The sequence below is a fragment of the Nilaparvata lugens genome, chromosome 8 (assembly GCF_014356525.2).
Source record: "Nilaparvata lugens isolate BPH chromosome 8, ASM1435652v1, whole genome shotgun sequence".
Taxonomy (NCBI): Eukaryota; Metazoa; Arthropoda; class Insecta; order Hemiptera; family Delphacidae; genus Nilaparvata; species Nilaparvata lugens.
Window position 1 is genome coordinate 33613121 of NC_052511.1, and position 24349 is coordinate 33637469.

The 24349-nt window shown below is 36.9% G+C and overlaps 1 protein-coding gene across 4 annotated transcripts in view; it reads left to right on the forward strand.

Annotated features, from left to right (window-relative positions):
• Positions 1–24349, forward strand: part of LOC111061392 (abl interactor 2) — a 40610-nt gene that overhangs the window by 8748 nt on the left and 7513 nt on the right. For all 4 annotated transcript variants that reach the window (XM_039434593.1, XM_039434594.1, XM_039434591.1 and 1 more), the window contains exons 5-7: positions 7847–8103; positions 9954–10158; positions 11673–12119. In XM_039434593.1, coding sequence (XP_039290527.1) covers positions 7847–8103; positions 9954–10158; positions 11673–12119 — 909 coding nt within the window. The remainder of the gene's footprint in view (positions 1–7846; positions 8104–9953; positions 10159–11672; positions 12120–24349) is intronic.

Genomic DNA, 24349 nt, shown 5'->3' on the forward strand with positions numbered 1-24349 from the left:
AGTATTACAGGGATTAGGGCATAAGTTTAACTGCATAATATTAACTGAGGCATGGCTTAACGACGACAGCCATCCAATTAACATTTCAGGTTACCATTCTTTTAGATCATTCAATAATCTGAACCAGAGCGATGGGTTGGTGGTCTACATCGATGAAGGACTTCCAGTCACTTGCAATGAACTGGTACTGGGCGGTCTGGCCACCTGTCTCTCTCTCACCTTTACCTGGGCGGGGGCGGCATGCGAAATTCTAGCTGTCTACCGCAGCCCCAGCACTAATCTAACTACATTCATAAACGCGTTAAACGTATATTGCAATGAACAATCGCCAGGTGTCGTCCGAATTCTGGCAGGTGATTTCAATTGCGATACGTTGAATGTTGCCCCTGGCTCTGTTGAGGAGCATTATATCGATATTTTGAGTGACGCAGGATTTGTGCCCTGTATTGACAAGGTTACACGGCCGGCCAGCGGAACCTGTATTGACCACTTTTTTGTCAAGCTTCCGCGTTTCTTCAATGCATCTTCTGTTATTCTGCAGTCCTCGGTTACCGATCACTATGCTATTTGCTTGAATATATTATCGACAAAAACTCATAAGCCGCCTAATACAGATAGAGTCATTATTAAAACAGACTGGAAAAAGGTGAGGAACACACTTTCTAGTCACAATTGGAATAGAGTCATTGAACAAAACAACGTTGACAATGCAACAGATATTTTCATTGAATCGGTACAAAACATAATTGCCGAAAAATCACATGAAGTAAAAGTTTCATCTAGAAATACTCAACTCAAACCATGGATAACTGCTGGACTAGTAAATTCTATTCGACATCGTGATAAACTCAGAAAAAAACTCAATAGACAACCATTTAACTATCTCCTTAGAAATGAGTTTACTCAATATAGAAATATGCTACATTCAGCAATCAAGCGAGCCAAGTATAACTATTACAAAAACAAAGTTGAAGAAGCGACTGGTAACCCTAGAAAATTTTGGTCGGTTATAAACGAAATCTCAGGTCGTATAGATAATAGTAAATCATTCCCCGTTAGTGCATTCTCCCGCCCTGGTGAAGTCATCGACTCTCAAAAAACTAAAGAAATTGCCAACCAATTTAATCAATATTTTGCCAAAGTTGGGACAAACCTAGCAAATTCTATAATAACCCAGGATGCACCAGTAGTGAGAGATGATGAACATGCTGCGGACTCTGAATTTCAACTGCAACCGGTCTCAAGGCAGGAATTGGAGGAGGTAGTGAAGAGTTTGAAAGGGCGATCAGCTCCAGGTTGTGATGGAATCCCTACTAGAGTGATTAAAAACAATATTGACATATTAATACATCCTATCCTACATATAGTCAATTTAAGCATTCTGGTTGGACACTTTCCTTGCGCTCTCAAAACAGCCAGAGTAATACCTATTTATAAATCAGGCCCCAAAGGCATATTCTCCAATTACAGACCTATTTCTTTGTTGGCAACATTATCTAAAATAATCGAAAAGTGTATAAAAATACAACTGACTAAGTATTTAAACGAGTACAATCTCATCTCCAACTCACAGTATGGTTTTCAAAAGTCCAAAAATACATCTGATACTCTTTTCAATATGTCTAGGGCTATCTCAAGTAGTATTAAATCAAGAAGAAAAGTACTGATAACCTTTTTGGACTTGGCAAAAGCCTTTGATACAGTTGACAGGAGAATTTTAATAAAAAAACTTGAATCATTGGGGATAAAAAATATCTCTCTCCGATGGTTTAAGAGTTACTTTCACAATCGACAGCAATCAGTTTGCATAAATGGTGAAAATAGTGATAAAGAGAATGTTGAGTATGGGGTAGTCCAGGGAAGCACCCTTGGGCCACTGCTATTCCTAATCTATATCAACAATCTGTCAAAATTAGTAGTTGAAGGTGAGTTGTATCTGTTTGCTGATGACACAGCACTAGTGTCTACTGGGAGCACTTGGGAGGAGGCCTACATGAGTGCTTCAATTGATTTGTCAAAAATAAAGAACTGGTTTGATCACAATAGCCTTACAGTAAATGTGGAAAAAACGAAGTTTATGCCAATAGTTACAAGAAATCAAGCTGATCCAGGCTCTCTAATACTAACGATGCATTCTTGTAATAATCCCAGGTCTGCTGGATGTAATTGTAGTATGATTGAGCGCGTTGATCATTACAAATACCTGGGCGTTGTCTTGGATTCCAAGATGAGTTGGGTACAACATGTCCAGTGTGCTAAGAATAGGCTCAGAAAGCTGCTTCACGCATTTTCAGAGCTTAGTAATGTTCTGAGTGTGGATCAGTGCAAAGTAGTTTACTTTGCCTATGTCCAATCTATAATACTATATGGAATTCTAGCTTGGGGAGGGGCTTCCTCCTCAGTCATTGAGCCTCTCGCAGTCACCCAAAGATCAATTATAAAAACAATTTTAAAGAGAGACTTTAGATACCCAACAAGACAATTGTTTATCGAATTTCCCGTACTGAATGTTAGACAACTTTTTATTAAATCCTTGTTGATCCACATAAAAAAATACAAAACTGAACTTCTGGGAGAAACAGTTAACCATAGCTACTCAACTCGCCACAGATCCAATTACAGCTTTGAGATACCTCAGCTGACTCACGGCTCTGAATTGACAAATCCTTCATACCTGGCCCATGTCTTGTACAGAAATGTGCCAGGGGTGATTAGGGAAGCAGAGGCATTTAGTTTGGTAGTGTTTAGGAAGAGGGTGGACAGGTGGCTGTACCAGATTGGTTGGGAAGCTTCAGAAGAACTACTCCAATCTCGTTATGCTTGGTGACCAACACGACTTCAAGGTTTCCAGACAATTGATTGGTATTTATTTTATCATTGATATAACCGATTTGACTGTTTTGCCTTTCTGGTTTATGCTTTTTTTTCATTCTCTCTTCTGAGAATTTCTGGAATCCCTGCCACTGCGGTCTTCAAAAAATATTGTTATTTCTTCTTTATTTATTACTTTTATCAATCAAGGTATTAAGTATACTTATTCCTACATACATATTCCTACATACTCATTCTTAAATATACATCAGCACATATATTATCTATTTTATAATCAGAATATTAATAATACATCCATAATATAAGTGTATTCTCTATTATTTACTTCTATGAGCAGATTAAGCTTATTATGTATAAAGTGGAACTCCCCCCCTACACACAGATGGATAGTCTAGTAGGGGGATTCCAAAATATGTTGTATATTGTATTTCTTATTCGTGTATTATGTTTTTGGAAATAAACTGAATTGAATTGAATTGAATTGAATTGAATTGAATTGAATTGAATTGAATTGAATTGAATTGAATTGAATTGAATTGAATTGAATTGAATTGAATTGAATTGAATTGAATTGAATTGAATTGAATTGAATTGAATTGAATTGAATTGAATTGAATTGAATTGAATTGAATTGAATTGAATTGAATTGAATTGAATTGAATTGAATTGAATTGAATTGAATTGAATTGAATTGAATTGAATTGAATTGAATTGAATTGAATTGAATTGAATTGAATTGAATTGAATTGAATTGAATTGAATTGAATTGAATTGAATTGAATTGAATTGAATTGAATTGAATTGAATTGAATTGAATTGAATTGAATTGAATTGAATTGAATTGAATTGAATTGAATTGAATTGAATTGAATTGAATTGAATTGAATTGAATTGAATTGAATTGAATTGAATTGAATTGAATTGAATTGAATTGAATTGAATTGAATTGAATTGAATTGAATTGAATTGAATTGAATTGAATTGAATTGAATTGAATTGAATTGAATTGAATTGAATTGAATTGAATTGAATTGAATTGAATTGAATTGAATTGAATTGAATTGAATTGAATTGAATTGAATTGAATTGAATTGAATTGAATTGAATTGAATTGAATTGAATTGAATTGAATTGAATTGAATTGAATTGAATTGAATTGAATTGAATTGAATTGAATTGAATTGAATTGAATTGAATTGAATTGAATTGAATTGAATTGAATTGAATTGAATTGAATTGAATTGAATTGAATTGAATTGAATTGAATTGAATTGAATTGAATTGAATTGAATTGAATTGAATTGAATTGAATTGAATTGAATTGAATTGAATTGAATTGAATTGAATTGAATTGAATTGAATTGAATTGAATTGAATTGAATTGAATTGAATTGAATTGAATTGAATTGAATTGAATTGAATTGAATTGAATTGAATTGAATTGAATTGAATTGAATTGAATTGAATTGAATTGAATTGAATTGAATTGAATTGAATTGAATTGAATTGAATTGAATTGAATTGAATTGAATTGAATTGAATTGAATTGAATTGAATTGAATTGAATTGAATTGAATTGAATTGAATTGAATTGAATTGAATTGAATTGAATTGAATTGAATTGAATTGAATTGAATTGAATTGAATTGAATTGAATTGAATTGAATTCCACTCTTATGTCATTTCTTTGTCATAATGATATTCACACTTTTGCTTTGCTGTGGGTGATGCCCACATAAGCTCTAAGCTTCTGCGTGGCTAATGAGGCGGATGATAATGAGAGATGAATGGACCTACAGGTGGGTTCCAAACCACCGGGAAGCGATTTTACAACTCGTGAATCATATTCACAAATCCCTTTCAACGGGAGTATCAAGCGATTTTACAACTCGTGAATCATATTCACAAATTCCTTTCAACGGGAGTATCAAGCGATTTTACAACTCGTGAATCATATTCACAACTCTCTTCGAACGGGAGTATCAAGCGATTTTACAACTCGTGAATCATATTCACAACTCTCTTCGAACGGGAGTATCAAGCGATTTTACAACTCGTGAATCATATTCACAAATCCCTTTCAACGGGAGTATCAAGCGATTTTACAACTCGTGAATCATATTCACAACTCTCTTCGAACGGGAGTATCAAGCGATTTTACAACTCGTGAATCATATTCACAACTCTCTTCGAACGGGAGTATCAAGCGATTTTACAACTCGTGAATCATATTCACAAATCCCTTTCAACGGGAGTATCAAGCGATTTTACAACTCGTGAATCATATTCACAAATCCCTTTCAACGGGAGTATCAAGCGATTTTACAACTCGTGAATCATATTCACAAATCCCTTTCAACGGGAGTATCAAGCGATTTTACAACTCGTGAATCATATTCACAAATCCCTTTCAACGGGAGTATCAAGCGATTTTACAACTCGTGAATCATATTCACAAATCCCTTTCAACGGGAGTATCAAGCGATTTTACAACTCGTGAATCATATTCACAAATCCCTTTCAACGGGAGTATCAAGCGATTTTACAACTCGTGAATCATATTCACAAATCCCTTTCAACGGGAGTATCAAGCGATTTTACAACTCGTGAATCATATTCACAACTCTCTTCGAACGGGAGTATCAAGCGATTTTACAACTCGTGAATCATATTCACAAATCCCTTTCAACGGGAGTATCAAGCGATTTTACAACTCGTGAATCATATTCACAACTCTCTTCGAACGGGAGTATCAAGCGATTTTACAACTCGTGAATCATATTCACAAATCCCTTTCAACGGGAGTATCAAGCGATTTTACAACTCGTGAATCATATTCACAACTCTCTTCGAACGGGAGTATCAAGCGATTTTACAACTCGTGAATCATATTCACAACTCTCTTCGAACGGGAGTATCAAGCGATTTTACAACTCGTGAATCATATTCACAACTCTCTTCGAACGGGAGTATCAAGCGATTTTACAACTCGTGAATCATATTCACAAATCCCTTTCAACGGGAGTATCAAGCGATTTTACAACTCGTGAATCATATTCACAACTCTCTTCGAACGGGAGTATCAAGCGATTTTACAACTCGTGAATCATATTCACAAATCCCTTTCAACGGGAGTATCAAGCGATTTTACAACTCGTGAATCATATTCACAACTCTCTTCGAACGGGAGTATCAAGCGATTTTACAACTCGTGAATCATATTCACAAATCCCTTTCAACGGGAGTATCAAGCGATTTTACAACTCGTGAATCATATTCACAACTCTCTTCGAACGGGAGTATCAAGCGATTTTACAACTCGTGAATCATATTCACAACTCTCTTCGAACGGGAGTATCAAGCGATTTTACAACTCGTGAATCATATTCACAACTCTCTTCGAACGGGAGTATCAAGCGATTTTACAACTCGTGAATCATATTCACAACTCTCTTCGAACGGGAGTATCAAGCGATTTTACAACTCGTGAATCATATTCACAACTCTCTTCGAACGGGAGTATCAAGCGATTTTACAACTCGTGAATCATATTCACAACTCTCTTCGAACGGGAGTATCAAGCGATTTTACAACTCGTGAATCATATTCACAACTCTCTTCGAACGGGAGTATCAAGCGATTTTACAACTCGTGAATCATATTCACAAATCCCTTTCAACGGGAGTATCAAGCGATTTTACAACTCGTGAATCATATTCACAACTCTCTTCGAACGGGAGTATCAAGCGATTTTACAACTCGTGAATCATATTCACAACTCTCTTCGAACGGGAGTATCAAGCGATTTTACAACTCGTGAATCATATTCACAACTCTCTTCGAACGGGAGTATCAAGCGATTTTACAACTCGTGAATCATATTCACAAATCCCTTTCAACGGGAGTATCAAGCGATTTTACAACTCGTGAATCATATTCACAAATCCCTTTCAACGGGAGTATCAAGCGATTTTACAACTCGTGAATCATATTCACAACTCTCTTCGAACGGGAGTATCAAGCGATTTTACAACTCGTGAATCATATTCACAACTCTCTTCGAACGGGAGTATCAAGCGATTTTACAACTCGTGAATCATATTCACAAATCCCTTTCAACGGGAGTATCAAGCGATTTTACAACTCGTGAATCATATTCACAACTCTCTTCGAACGGGAGTATCAAGCGATTTTACAACTCGTGAATCATATTCACAACTCTCTTCGAACGGGAGTATCAAGCGATTTTACAACTCGTGAATCATATTCACAAATCCCTTTCAACGGGAGTATCAAGCGATTTTACAACTCGTGAATCATATTCACAAATCCCTTTCAACGGGAGTATCAAGCGATTTTACAACTCGTGAATCATATTCACAACTCTCTTCGAACGGGAGTATCAAGCGATTTTACAACTCGTGAATCATATTCACAACTCTCTTCGAACGGGAGTATCAAGCGATTTTACAACTCGTGAATCATATTCACAACTCTCTTCGAACGGGAGTATCAAGCGATTTTACAACTCGTGAATCATATTCACAACTCTCTTCGAACGGGAGTATCAAGCGATTTTACAACTCGTGAATCATATTCACAACTCTCTTCGAACGGGAGTATCAAGCGATTTTACAACTCGTGAATCATATTCACAACTCTCTTCGAACGGGAGTATCAAGCGATTTTACAACTCGTGAATCATATTCACAAATCCCTTTCAACGGGAGTATCAAGCGATTTTACAACTCGTGAATCATATTCACAACTCTCTTCGAACGGGAGTATCAAGCGATTTTACAACTCGTGAATCATATTCACTAAACCTCCTTTCAACCTTCTAAACCTACTACCAACTTTCTAAACCTCCTTACTACTTTGTCCAGTTGATTCTCTCCCAATCATTAATTTGCTATTGTGATTGTGTAAATAAATAAAAAAACCACCTCTCAGCTATTTCAACCACCTTTCAACTGTCTGGAACTTTTTTCAATTCTCTGTTGTAAATGCCCAGCTCTGGACGACATTGGCCACGGCGTGAGGAGCGGCAACACGCCGCGCTCGAAGGTGCGAGGCAGCAGCCAGGGCAGCATTCAGTCGCTGAGTGGGGCCGGTGGCGGAGGCGGCGGTGTGCCGGTGTCGGCCGCCGCCATGGTTGGTCCCGCCCCCACCACCAAGCCACCCACGCCGCCTTCCGCCATCCGCGCCACCGGATCGCTCAGCAAGGGATCGCGTGAATATCGCACGCCGCCCGCCGTTGCGCCACCTCAGGTAACTATGAACTCTTTGTCCATATAAGTCTATAATTATAATTATATATTATGATCCAACATTGCACTCATCGTTATTAGGTATAGTGAGTGTGATGAGTGAACATTCAGTTGATAGTGCCAACATGACACTGATTAATGATAACGTCACACTGGGTGTTTCAATCACTTACAAAAATGTGATCTCATGTTGAGCTGCGTACACATATACGCACTTCCAACCCGCACCGAGCACGCTCTGCCCTCGTATCGCCCTCGTTCCTCCATCGAACCACAGTCGCTCCGCCCATGCACCCATCATGAACGTTACGGAAGATATTAGATCTACTCGCGTTCCCCGGTCGAACCACTGTTGCTCCCTGGTCGATCATCAATCGCTCTGCTGGAGTGACGTTCGGTTGCGGAGCAGAGCGAAAATCTGTACGCACCTTAAGATTCAGTAGATACTAAATCAATTTAATCATCATTGAATAATGAAATAACCTATTATTAAGGTTGAGTGACAGAGAAGAATTTAATCAAATTCAGTAATCTCCATCCATGGCCAGCACTTGTTGGATAGATTATGTCAAAATGTAAAACGTTATAACAAAGATCAAGATGGGAGGTCAGACATACATCTCAAAAAAACATTGTATTGCCTCTTCATCCAGGGAGTAGAGTGCTAAATTTACAAGCCTCTCACGAAGTGCCCTCTCAAAGATTTTTTTTCTCTTGCTCACGGAAATACAACGGCATCCGGTCGGTGTATGAAACCGACTGAAAATCTTCAATGATTCAATGATTTTATTTAAGCCTTAGTACCTCAGTACATAAGCCAGGTCACATACAACATTCATTATAAATAAAATACAATATACAATGTCAGAATACAATGTCAGCTTTTAAAAAGTACAGTGTCTAATTGTCTTTATGTGATGACTATTTTCACTATGTCCAACGTATATTAATCATATAATATGTTCACTTATATTACCAATATAATATCATAATATACAACAGTCTATAATAATGTAATAATATCATAATATGTATTATGTTTAATTTACTGTAAGCTACAAAGTAATAGAGTATTAGCTATCAAATAGCATCAACAAACAAGTAAAGTACATCCCATAGAATAATAAATTACATCCCAAAAGTTACTCGCCACTATGTTCAACAATGTAACCCTCACAGCCACTAGTTTCATAAAGAGGGGTATCCAATAGCCATTTTTTGACCGTGCTGGCAAATAAGCTACTTGGCAAGGACCGAACTCTCTCAGGTAGGTGGTTATAGAATTTCACACCTGAAACAGGGAAACAAGATGAAATCTTGTGTAGTCTATTTCTATAGACATGCAGATCCGCACGATGTCTGGTATTAAATTGAATTCATCCTTTTTTATGGCTAACAGACATTGGAAAATGTACACATTAAAAACAGTCATAATTTTACAATGCCGAAAAAGAGGCTTACAGTGCTCACGATAAGGAGCACCACACAACACGCGAATGGCTTTCTTCTGGAGGATCAATACTCTGTCTACCCTTAGTGAGTGCAAGAATCAATTCACTATTTTCATTCACAATAACATCTTCTAGAAGATGTCAGCAGTTCTATTTTCAATGAATTCTATTTATGATTTTATTCATCACTGTATTTGACTGGTCTCCCTCCAAGTCAAAAGTAGTTTTGTATGGACTATAGTTTAGCGGGACCTATAGATAAATGACCTGATATCTGTGTTGAGGCCACAATAACCAAGTTACTGTGTAACAAGACAATTTCATTATAATAATAATGCATTTTGTTTTTAATTTCCATTTTATTTGATTTCGTGTGAAAGTGTGTTGATTATGTTTATAGGTGCCCAGCCACTACGCACCCAACTATCCGCTGGGCCACCCTAGGCGCACGGGCGTCGGCTACAGCACCCTGCCAATGGGTGCCACTGCCCAGACGACTGCCGCCCCCTCTCCGCCGCCGCCCCAGGTCGGCATGGTGCACCCCCAGCCGCAGACCCCACCCCCGCCACCTCCACCCAACAACTATGCCATCGATCACATGCCGCGTGAGTATAACTACTACAACTCTAGTTACGATGGTTTCCCCGATTTTGAAATATTGGGCCAAGTGAAAATTTGATCAGTTGGTAGCCACCAATTATTAATAATTGATTCATTTTTCATTTATTGTACAAACACTATACTCGAAATATAATATTATGACCGAGGAGGAAAACTAGGCTGAGCCTGTACCATTTCTCTCCCAAATTTGGATAAAAAGTTGATGTTGTCTACTATTAATTAGATAATGAAATCACACATCACTGCTTCACATTTTTGTGGTTTTTGCTACCCATATATATCATCTCATTTTTTGAATAAATAGCTTCACTATTATATTAAAATATTGAAAAATATCACATCAAATAATGAAAATTACACCTTATCACATTAGTTATTAAATACTAGGTCAAAAACAATAATAGAAAATAATCGAATTTATAATAGTTTGATGGATGAAGAAGGATTATGGAATTGGAACTTAACCTGATGATAAATCATTTCAAGTGTATCATTGAAATACTATTTGCATCGACAGTCGAATGCGATGTTTCGATTGATACTTGCTAAAATTATGAAATTATTTACTTTATTTTTGAAATATTGAGGAAATAACACTCTTAATAAGAGTTAAAGATTGTAAATTTCTATTTGAACTGTTTCCAAAAAAATGGGTTTTATTGAATAAATTTGAATCAATCTCCTTATTGAGTTGAGTAACAATAAGTAACGTAACTCTTACACCTTCCAAATTTAATAGCATTTTACGAAGTCACAAAAAACTTGAAACAATGGCAACATTATGCAACAATTCAATAAATCAACATAAAAATCAGTATACAAATTACTATGAAAAGTTCAACATGGTGTGAGAGTGCAATTTGATACTTGAATAAGCGAAGAAATCGTATTTCGGATTCAACATATTCACTGTTTAATAGAGGGTGAGAATTTGAAATTAGTATTAAAATTTGCCTCAGGCCAGGTAATCATTTTTTAAGGAGCATTCATGATAATTTCCTTTCCTCGGATTCCAATATTTGCTGTGTGTTCAGAGGATTTAATAGTATTCATTTGGATTTTCGTTGGATTAATTATTATTGTTATTGTAATAGATTGATTTCATGCAATATTTATTTATTTATAATATCTCCCTTTACTTCCATCAAACCATGTCATTTCTAGTCAACTATTGGCATATTTAAAAGGAAGTACGTGAGTTTGTCAAGTATTCATTTCAACCAGTACTTGAGATACTGAAATAAATGGGAAGTTGAGGTTGTCACTTTGAAGGTGCAACTTATTGTATGTAAAAATTGCATCAAAATTACGGGCGTACCTTACGAAAATAGTGAAGATATTTTTAATATCTCACAAAAATCTCCCAGTGGATGGTTTGACTTTAAATAATATGATATGATTGATAACTGCCATAGACTCTCAGAAAATGTGAATGAAACCCATTTAAAACAAACAATGAATATTTGAAATGTGGGCTAACTTATTGTATTGTTGTTAGCACCTCCATCACCGTTGACACTGACGAACCAATCGGGTGGCATTCCGGCGGCGACACTTGACTCGGTGATGGACAGCCAACAACATCATATGCAGCTGCGACAGATGCACAGTGCAGGAGGCGGCACCCTTCCCCACGGGGGCGGCATCCTGTCAGGAGGCGGCACCCTGCCCCACGGGGGTGGCATCCTGTCAGGAGGCGGCACCCTGCCCCATGGAGGTGGCATGCACCACCCCCACACCAGCCTGCACCACACGCTACCCCACCACCCACACCACCAGGCCCAGGCTCTGGCGCGGTCGTCTCCGCCCCTACCGCCCCCGCCCGAGGAGGACAGCCCCCACCCCCAGTTCGGAGTGCCCAACATTAGCAGTTCGCGCGGAATGCCCATTGTATCAGACGAGCCCGATCTGCCTGGATGGGTGCCTAAGAACTACATTGAGAAAGGTTAGTTGCACAACACGTAGTCTATGCAAATAGCCTAGATGAGAAAGTGCATTCAATTTAAAACAGATTTACAGTATTCAATTAGGATTTTCGTTCATTAATAAAGGTCAGTTTGTTGATTAATCGAACATTTTATACTTCTGATCTATAATACAGAGTTGAAGATTGCCAAGAATTAATGAGACCATACACTTGATTGCACAATTCTTGGTCTTATCTTCATTTTTACTTTCCTTGCCCTATTACCATAGATAAGGAAAATATTGCTTTCCGAAAAAATGAAGATACCCCAATTTCTAACAATTTCTATACGTTTCAAGGTCCCCTGAGTCCAAAAAAGTGGTTTGTGTGTGTGTGTGTGTGAGTGTATGTGCGTCTGTGTACACGATATCTCATCTCCCAATTAACAGACTGACTTGAAATTTGGAACTTAAAGTCCTTACACTATAAGGATCCGACACGAACAATTTCGATCAAATGCAATTCAAGATGGCGGCTAAAATGGCGAAAATGTTGTCAAAAACAGGGTTTTTCGCGATTTTTTCAAAAATGGCTCCAACAATTTTGATCAAATTTATAACTAAAATAGTCATTTATAAGCTATATCAACTGCCACAAGTCCCATATCTGTAAAAATTTCAGGAGCTCCGCCCCATCTATGCAAAGTTTGATTTTAGATTTCCAATTATCAGGTTTCAGATATAATTTGAACGAAAAATTTCGAGTGGAAAAGATTGAGCATGAAAATCTCTACAATTAATGTCCAGTAACATTTTCACCTAAAATTGAAAATAAGCTTGAAATTTGAGAAAATGTGATTATTCAATTGCAAAATGTTGGCAACTTTTGATTCTATAAATCATTATGAAGAGATAGCAGATCTCGTGTGTATCCAGCGTTATTGTCCTGTCACCAGCTGGCTCAGATCTTTGTTTATAAGTAGACTTGAGATGCGCGGGAACACTAGCGTCAGGTGATCAATTTTCATAACGGCAAAGAAAGTTGTGTGAGTGCGCCACACCAGATTTTTATATCGGGTTAAGACATAAAAAAGATAATTCATCCTTGGCTTAAACAGCTGAGACTTTCGTCGTCTGTGGATAGTAAAAAGTGAGCGAGTGATTCTGTTGAAAATCAAAATATCGCATCTCCGAAATTCATAAGCTGACGTATGGCCGGCCAGCTGTAAAATATAAACACGATCATTCTAGAGAATTGTGTTCTGTTCATCAATCCTATCCTATTATATTAAGCGAGCAATTTCTGTTTATATTTTTATATCTGGTTATTTATGTTCAACGGATCTCAAAAACGGCTCCAACGATTTTCAAGAAATTTGAAACATAGTAGGTTTATGATATAAAAATTCGATTGCACTAGGTCTCATCCCTGGGAAAACTCGCCGAAGGACAAGAAAAGGATAACAATTATTTATCCTTGGAAAAACAGAAGATAATTTCGTCGTCTGTCGAAACAGAAGATGCGTGTGTGGGAGAAAGACAGAATTATTTCCAGCTGTGTAATCAATCAGCGAGAAATTTTAAGCGACTTGATTGAAATAATCTGATTTGTTGACATGTCATGATAATCATTCTTAAGCTGCGTTTACACTGTGTAACTTTGTTATAAAACTTTGGTTATATAACAAATTTAACAAAAATGTTTTAAATTCATGAAACTTATTACATGTAACTTCCGTGTTTTATAACAAGTTTTTCCTTTCCCGAACGAAGTCGGTAAAGATCAAAGAAAATTATAACTTTGTTACATGTAACATGTGTTTTAAGAACGTTTTACTACTTATAACATGTTGCAAGTTATAGAATGTAGTTGAAAAATGTGGTGGGGGAACTAGTTGAATCATCAGCTGCTTAACATGAATTTCCATTCAACTACTGTCATATAAAACTGAGCCAAAATTCTTATCTAATAAGTTTCGTTGTTCTATAGCTGAATAATCTTTCTGTTCGATAAAAACGAAAAATAGTGAATAATAGACTAATATTACAGAGAGGTTTATTGATAAAACACTACTGAATTACCATCACGTTTTACTAAATTTCAATAAAATGGAGAATAAATTGGACGAGATTCTGAAAAAACTAAATAAGCTAGATGGCTTGGAAACAAAAATTGATAATATTGCCAGCAAATTCAATGACGAAATTGAAACTTTGAAGAAACAAGTAAGAGAGCTTAAATCCGAAGTGCAATTACAGAAAGAACGGAAACAAGAGGAATACAGAAGAAGAAATATAATAATATTCGGTATTAAAGGCGGTAACAATTATTGGACTCTAAGAGAAGAGATAATGAAGATACTCAAATATCTGGATGCTGATATCAGAAACCAGGATATGGAATACTTAAAAAAGCTGAGCAAATCAGAAAGCGATGGTCCAATTAGAGTAACGTTTACGTCGTCTTTCACAAGAAATAAAATACTCAGGAAAAATCGAATTTGTCAAAGGAAGGGAAATATAGTTATATAAAGATACAAGAAGATCTCGACTTCAATACTCGCGCCGTCAGGAAAGAATTATCACACTTCATGTACGATTTTAGGAAAGAAGGGAAAAAGCTTATCTCAAAAAAGATAGGCTACTACTTGAGGGAAAACTCCTTGGTCTTGATAATTTGAGAGAAAAGTATAATAGAGAAAAGAAAAGACCTAGAAGTGATGGAGACTCACCCACCAAGATTGACCAAAGTGTGAACACAGGACGACTCGGGAAAAAGAGCAATTATACATTAGAATCATATATAACGGTAGGAGACAAAGGAAATAATCAAAATATGGAAGGATCTTCAAAAAATAAGTAGCAACCACCGATCGGAACGACAATTAAGGACAAGAAGGATGAAGGAAAACAAACGGATGTAAATTTTGGAAACGGCAAGGCTAAAAAAAACGCAATTAACGAAGACAACATAAATATAATCACATACAACTGTAGATCTCTTAGAGCAAATTGGAGGGTGGAACAGTTGTTAGAAGAGCTGGACAACATCGAGTGGGATATTATAGGACTCGCGGAAGTAAGGAGAGATGGTGAGCAGTGTGTGATCATGGGAGATGATAGGATGCTCTATCTGAATGGGAATGGTTCTACTGGAGGAACAGGATTTCTGATTAACAAGGTATCAAAAAAGAAAATTGTAAGCTTCAAGCAGTATACACACCGAATCTCTGTTATGATTTGGACACATTAAAGGAAGAATCAAACTGATACAACTTTATGCACCAACGTCAGCGTCATCGGACGAAGAGCTTGAATATTTCTACGAGGATCTGGAAGAGGCTCTCGAAAATGATACATGCAAATATAATATTGTTATGGGAGACATGAATGCGAAAATCGGGAAGAGCAGGGGTGAAAAATGTGTTGGAAGGTACGGAATTGGGGAGAGAAATGAGCGAGGTGAACGACTTGTCGAATTTGTCGAAGGCAAGAGGATGTATCTGATGAATTCATTCTTCCAGAAACACGAATCAAGAAAATGGACTTGGTTGAGCCCCGATGGAGAGACAAAGAACGAAATAGACTTTTTCATGATAGACAAAAAATTTATTGTACAAGATCTAGATGTAGAGGATGGGATAAATATTGGAAGTGATCATATGCCTCTGAGAATGGTGATAAAAATCAATAAGAATAGAATAAGATATTACAGCGAACGGCTCACACGACTGGGAACAGTGGACTTGAGAAACCTAGGATTTGAACAAAAATTACAAAATAACTTGAATGAAGAGAGAATCAACGAATGTGAGGATATGGAGATTATAACTGATAAACTGACTAATACCTTGAGAAAAACGAGACAATTGCTAGGAAACTTGAGAGAAGAGAAGAAAACTAAAAAGACGGCAGAGGAAAAATTGAATTTAGTGAAATTTCCAAACTAATTCGAAGGAAATGGATTGTATGGTCTAATAATAGGAAAAGAAAGGAATTAGAAGAGACTTTGAAACTCGGGACAAGCGTCAATGAGTTTAACAGACAGCAGCAATTAGGAATGAACACACTGATTTGTATTAAAGATGAGAAGGGAAATGAAATAAGAGAAATAGAAGGGATACTTGGAATAATTTGTGAATTCTATGAGAGCCTCTATAAAAAGGATGAACTGGAAGAAGATAACATGGAACTGAAAAATGGAGAACGCGGCAGGAATGAGTATAGAAACGAAGAATGTCCACCGATTATGGAAAGAGAGGTAGAACGGGCAATTGTGCGTCTCAACGAGGGAAAAGCTGCAGGACCAGATAGAATATCGAATGAAGGGTTGAAAGCGGGAGGAAAAAAGGTGATAGAAATACTAACAAGTTTGTTCAATCTATGCCTCACTAATGGAAAGATTCCTGAAATATGGCTCAAAGCTAACTTGTTACTGCTCTTCAAAAAAGGTGATAAAAAGGAAGTCAAGAATTATCGACCAATTAGTCTCCTGTCAAGTATATACAAAATATTCATGGCAATAATTTCGCACAGAATAGACGGATATTTGACCGCAGCAACTCCAATCAGCCAGACCGGATTTAAGGAAAACTTTTCCACTCTGGATAACATCCTAGTCCTACAGGAGTTGATAAGGAATTCTAAAGAATATAAATTTCCACTATTGCTACTATTTATAGACTTTGAGAAGGCTTTTGATAAAATCAACACAGCAGCTGTAATACAGACACTTGAAGACCTGGGAATAAGCAATAAGTACTTGGAAATATTCAGATTCATCTACGGAAATATGTAAAGTGAGTTCAGCTTGAGAGGAAAAAGTAGAGCGATGCAAGTGAATAGAGGCTTGAGAAAGGGAGATATACCATAAGCTAAAATATTTAACGCAGTCTTAGAAAAATCTCTAATGAAGTTGCAATGGCAAGAGAAAGACATCAATATCAACGGTGTGAAATTAAATGCCTTGAAATTTGCTGATGATATTGTTATAGTTGGAAATGATACGGAGGAGGTATGCGGTATGTTGAAAGATATGATTGAAGTAACAAAAAAGATTGGAATGAAAGTAAATTTTGATAAATCGAAAGTAATGACATATAACAGTGATGAAAATGATAGAGTATTGGTGACTGAGGACGGAAGGATAGAGAAAGTAGATCATTTCATTTACCTCGGTCAGAAAATAGGGAGAGAAGGTCAATGGGGAGAAGTTACCAGAAGAGTAGCAATAGGATGGGCAATGTTCAAAAAGTACAGCTATCTATTCAGATCCAAGATATCAATGGAAAATAAGAAAAGGCTGCTACAAACGTGTATCCTACCAGCAATTTTGTACGGCTGCGAAACCTGGACTATAAATGAAAAAATAATTAAGAAATTTAGAATTACCGTGAGGTCGATGGAGAGAGTAATGATAGGAGTGACAAGAAAAGACAGGAAAACAAAATTATGGATTAGAAATGAAACAAAAATTGAAGATGTAGGCAAGATGATAATAGAGAGAAAATGGAATTGGGCTGGACATATCGCAAGGACAACGGACGAAAGATGGATGAAAAGAATACTGGAATGGTACCCACGTAATTTGAGAAGAAGTAGATGAAGTCCTTCGTATGGATGGGACGAAGAGTTCAGAAAAGTATGCGGCGGAGCGACGTGGCAGAGAGTTGCAAGAGAGAGAAAGGAGTGGGAGAGAATGAAGAATGTATACAAGGAAGTATGGCTGTACAAGGATTGACACACTCGCTTTGGTTGAAAATTTATTTTTATATGGACTTAAAATTGATGTACTCAACAATATCCTATCACAAAAGGATATTCCCCAGCAGCTGCTGATTATTGCTTAATACTGTAATTAATTTTATAATGTTATATAATTTTATTTGAAATACTGTAATGAACCTGAACAAAGCAATAAAAGGGATATTTATTTATTTATTTATTACATGTAACTTCCGTGTTTTATAAAATTATTTCGTGTTTTAAAACAAGTTTTTCCTTTCCCGCACGAAGTCGGTAAAGATCAAAGAAAATTATAACTTTGTTACATGTAACATGTGTTTTAAGAACGTTTTACTACTTATAACATGTTGCAAGTTATAGAATGTGGTTGAAAAATGTGGTGGGGGAACTAGTTGAATCATCAGCTGCTTAACAGTTGCTGACACTTGACAGTGGTGATTGGTTTATTAGTCCAGTCAATATAGACATAAGAAAGGGGGTGTACTTGCAATTTATATTGTAGTTCTGATTTTTTAATATACTATTTGAATACATGAGAGAAGTCCAGAACCAATTTCTTCATGCAAAAAATTTCCTTGTGCTAGATACAGGATGACTCAAAAACCTCGTATTTTCGGTTCATTTTCTAGTTTTCAGCTATTTCTGCCAAATCCAGTAATCGGACAGAAACATTTGCTCTCGCCTTTTTCCATATTATAAAATTCTGAATAAAATGAGATCATTCAGAAATCTATCACCAATGAGTACTGAGTTATAATTTTTCAAAAATGAGAAAATTTAAAGAAAAAAGCAATTCTGATGAATTTAAGTTCTCGATCAACAATATCTTCCGATTGCCTTCCACAGGCTGGCTGAAATGTGCGTTCAGACTTTTGCTCTGCTCCGCAATCGAATGTCACTCGAGCAGACCGATTGATGTTCGGAGGTGGAGTAGGAGTGGAACGGGAACAGAGTGTGTAACAGAGCTCGAGCTTGGCAAGTTCCTAGGTCGAACTAACCTATAGTTGCGCATGCGCGGTTAACGTTTTTGTTGGATCAGATACGATCTCTGTGTTAGCATATAGAATTAATAATTAAATAATTAAATCATTAAGATTAAATAATGTAAAATTATAAAAACATTTTTAATGATAGGTACCAGCATATTAGAATTTAGAAGAAAGAAGCCAAACACTCAACCACGCCTTTCACCTTTCAAAACATTGACAGACATAACCTTTTTTGTAATAGAACATCAACATAAATGCAACAAACATAATAATTATCATCAATTTATTATAAAAAACATAATGTACCTATTATCATGCTACCCAGCAATCCCCTGGTTAGAATATTTTATTTAGTTTTGTCACCCAATCAGCTGGATTGAACGTTTCACATTTGTGAAGTTAGGTTGTAGCGAAGTCAACAATATGACAAGCGTGCGATCATCCTTCGCACATATTTCGAACCTCCTGCGATCCCTTGCGTAACATCTCGCGTAACGTTCATGATCGGAGCGAGTGCGGAGCGTGTTCGAGGCGCGTATATCTGGACGTATTTTTGTTCTCTACAACCTGAGATCAGGTAGAGCGCTCTATCTCATATGAATTTCCAGGTACACCTGACAACAATGCTCCTTGTATTGTAAAAAACACCTTGTTTTCAGCTTCAATCATTTCACCAACTACATTGCCCTCACATTGATATTTCGCACAATGATATAAGTTCATGAGATTTTTTGTGTATTGGAATATGGGCTTAGGTACACGTGTAATTAACGATGGGCGTACCCAATACCGTCCGTCTTTTAGCACGTTTTTTTGGAGAATTTTTTACAATAAAGGCTGAAGTAGCAAATAGAACATCATCGTCTGGAGTCGCCATGACAACTGCAAATAATGGAGACCCACAAACTGATATTCTTGTTTCATAACATGTTACAAATTCCTTTTTGCCTATCAAGATTTTGTTGTACAGGGTGCGGCAGCTACGATTAAGCATTTTTTAGGAGTAATAAAAAGTGACTCAGGATATATAATGGAAACATGTTTTTATTTTCTGAAGCGGTTCAATATACCATTTTATATTACTTAGTTTTTGAAAATTATGTCCTGAAGATGGCGACCGTTAGCATCAATACATTGTTGAAGGCGATCTCTGAAGTTTTCAGCAGCTCTTGCACACATATCGCGGGGAATGGCATTCACTTCGTCAATAATCCGCTGTTTCAACATTGCTAGAGTGTGAGGGCGGCCTTTGAAAACCCTTTCCTTCAGATATCCCAAAGAAAAAGTCGCAAATGCTCAGATCTGGTGACCGCGCAGGCCACCCAACATCACCTCTCAAAGAGACTAGGCGTCCCGGAAACATCTCTCTCAAAACGTCTAGTGAAATTCGAGCTGTGTGAGCAGTAGCTCCATCTTGTTGGAACCACAAATCCGCCAGCCCGTGTTCTTCAACCATCTCTTCTAATTTGGGTTGCAGAAAGTTTCTCAACATCGAAACATAACGTTGGGATTCACTGTCACGGTCACTTCTTCCTCCTCAAAAAGTAGGGGCCAACCACGCCAAATTGTGATATGGCACACCACACCGTCACTTTAGGAGAATGTTGAGGTCTTTCATGAATAATTCGAGGGTTTTCTTCAGCCCAGTAGCGAAAATTTTGCTTATTCACGCACCCACTAAGATGAAAATGTGCCTCGTCACTACTAAAAAAAGCTGCATGTGGAGGGATTTGAGCAAGCATTTGCTCACACAAATTTTGTCGGTTGGCGTAGTCTACTGGGCGTAATTCTTGAGCAATCATTATTTTAAAAGGATGAAACTTTAAATCGAAATGTAAAATCCTTCTTAAACTGCGGTCTGAAATCCCCAATGCAAGAGAATGTCGTCGAGCAGAGCGTTCCGGTGATTGTTCGAATGCTGTTCTTACCCTCTGCACATTTTCTGGCGTTCTAATGGACTTGCGACGACAATGTGTATTTGTTTTCAGTGTACTACCAGTTTCCTCCATCTGCCGAATCCATGACCGAATTGTGTTTGCATTCGGAACGGCGTTGTTGCGTGGAATGTTGAACTGTCGTCGAAAAGCTCGTTGTGTAGCGATCACAGATTTATTGTTCTCATAATAAGCGCGAACGGTAAAACCACGATGAGCACCGGTCCAAATCATGTTGGCTACTGAAATGGGGTTAACTAAGAAACAAAAACAGACCATGTGGAAATTTGTAACTTTATCACAGCTGATGTGACAATGGAAACAAACTGCTTAATCGTTCCTGCCGCACCTTGTATAACAAAAGTTTTATAACTTATTTTTCTAACAAAAGTTACATATAACCTGTTACTTATAACAAAGTTACACAGTGTAACGCAGCTTCAACTAGAGTATATAATAATTTTCAAAGTTATTCATTATTTGACAATTTTAAGTGATCAGTGAGTGTTATTTTTTTATTCAATTTGGTTTGTAAATAATCTAAATATCTCTATATTTTTATTTTACACTGTTTCTTTATTATACGATAGTCATTGTTTTTCATTTTTCAAGTATTTTGTAGTGAATAGTCTTACTTTTCATCCATTTTTATTTCTTTTTGTTGTTTATATTTTCGTCTTTGTTTGATAGGGGTGGCCTACTTCTCTTAGCAACAATTAGCTTCAGTCATGTCACGGTCTACGATGAATGGTTTAACTGTCTATTACCAGAACGTTAGAGGTCTGAGGACAAAGACTCACATTTTTTCGAGGTCAATAACTGCATCGAATTATGATGTGATATTGTTGACTGAAACGTGGCTTAACTCTGGCTTCTCCAGAAGTGAACTCTGATCGAAGATATGTTGTTTATAGAAGAGATCGTGAAAATAGTGATTCTTGTCGGGGTGGTGGTCTTATTATAGCGGTTCGGAAAAATATCCAGTCTGATGATTGTGTTGGTATCAACTTATTGCTCATTGATGGGAGATTTGAGAGCTTAATGATTAGAGTTATGTCGCAGGAGGGCCCTGTCTATCTCAACCTTGTGTATTTCTACAATTCTGCAAATGCTAATGATTATGACATTTATTGTGATTGCCTGGGAAGTCAATGTCATGCAGTTGAAGAGAGGTTGTTTATTGTGGGTGACTTCAACTTACCTGAGATCTCTGATAACAATTTTGAGCTTAGGTCAGGTTCGGTGGCCGCTAGAAGACTTGGTGAACTCTCTAGTTTTTATAACTTGCATCTTTTCAATTGTGTTCAAAATGCCAACATTCGTACTCTCGATCTGATTCTATCTAGCCTGCCCGTTGTGGAGGTCGCCCATGACCCTGTGCCCTTGCTACCTGAGGATCGAGATCACAATCCTGCTTTGTGCATGGAACTGATTATTGATTCTCCTAGGGAGCCACCTTTGCAATCCGGAACATGTTCTGTTTTTGATTTCAGAAGGGCTGACTATTTATCACTTTATGTGATGTTGCGAGATGTAGATTGGAGTGGTTTGTATCTGCTGAGCAATGTTGATGATGCTGTCAACTTTTTCTATGGTGAGATATTCAGGTGTTTTGTGGCCACTATACCTAGGAAGACACTAACAAATGAAACATCCAAATACCCCCATGGTTTACTGCAGAGGTTATTCAAAAGCTCAAAAGAAAGAAAAGGTGCGCTCGGAAGAAGAATTACTCCAGTTTCCATAACAATCAATATGTCGCCTTGTGTAGAGAACTGAAAATTTTAATTTCAACAGCTTACAAGAGTTATGTTGATAGAGTCCAGTCCAATGTCAGTCACGATTCCAAAGAATTCTGGAAATTTATTAATAATAAGCGAGGCTCGGAAGACTTTTGTGAGACCATGCTTTTTAAAGATGAAGAGTTTACTGGCTCGGAAATTCCTTCTGGTTTTGCAAAGTTTTTCAAGTCTGACTATACTCCAATTACGGCTTGTTACAAGATGGATGAGGACAATGAACTTTATGGTGAGGGCTCCAATAGTACTCTGAATATTTCTTCAGTATCTGAGGATGACATACGTCAAGCAATCAAGAGCCTCAAGCCGAGAGTAGCTCCGGGTCCTGATGGAATACCAGCTTTCATTATCAAGGGTTGCAGCGAGCTCTTGGTGGGCCCCTCAAGTATCTGCTTGATTTATGTCTTTGTAAGGGTGTTTTCCCCAGTGAATGGAAAATCTCCAAGATTATCCCTATTTTCAAATCTGTGAAAAGGAATCTAATAGAGAATTATCGTCCATCTGTTTACCTTCTTTATTTTCTAAGATATTTGAAAATATACTATATAAGAAGATGTTTTGGCATGTAACTCCTATGATTTCTGACTGTCAACATGTCTTTTTAAGGGGTAGGTCTGTGCTAACTAATCTTCGTGTGTTGGAGAGGTTGATGTGTTTTATACCGACTTTGCAAAGGCATTCGATCAAGTAAGCCATAGTGTGTTGCTGTATCGCCTCTCTAGTCTTGGCTTCAGTGATTCTCTGGTCAAATTGTTCAGATCATATTTACTCTACAGGCTGAAGTAGCAAATAGAACATCATTGTCTGGAGTCGCCATGACAACTGCAAATAATGGAGACCTACAAACTGATATTCTTGTTTCATAACATGTTACAAATTCCTTTTTGCCTATCAAGATTTTGTTGTATAACAAAAGTTTTATAACTTATTTTTCTAACAAAAGTTACATATAGCCTGTTACTTATAACAAAGTTTTATAACAAAGTTACACAGTGTAAACGCAGCTTTAACTAGAGTATATAATAATTTTCAAAGTTATTCATTATTTGACAATTTTAAGTGATTAGTGAGTGCTATTTTTTTATTCAATTTGGTTTGTAAATAATCTAAATATCTCTATATTTTTCATCTTACACTGTTTCTTTATTATACGATAGTCATTGTTTTTCATTTTTCAAGTATTTTGTAGTGAATAGTCTTATTTTTCATCCATTTTTATTTCTTTTTGTTGTTTATATTTTCGTCTTTGTTTGATAGGGGTGGCCTACTTCTCTCAGCAACAATTAGCTTCAGTCATGTCACGGTCTATTCCCGGTCAACACCCGGTACCTCCTAATTGCTAGTCAGGAATGCTTACCCTCACACCAAACTGACAATCTCTGGATAGCAGCTCCCATTTTATACGAAGCCATAGCGGCCAACCAGTTTACAGATGGAATTAAATAGAGAATGCATTTATTCAAATGCTAATTAATATATAATTATTATTTAACGAAAATCCTAAATAAATGCTGTAAATCACCCCGAAGACTTTTGCTACTGCAGACATTGAAAACAGGCTTCAAGCTTCAAGCTTCCTGACTAGCAATTGGGAGGTACCGGGTTCGATTCCCGGGCTGACAAATAATTTTTGGATAGTAGTTATCGAATTTCCATCTAGCTGTTAACCCTGTTGTCCATGTCTGCAGTAGCAGAAGTCTTCGGGGTGATTTACAGCATTTATTTAGGATTTTCGTTAAATAATAATTATATATTAATTCGTATTTGAATAAATGCATTCTCTATTTAATTCCATCTGTAAAC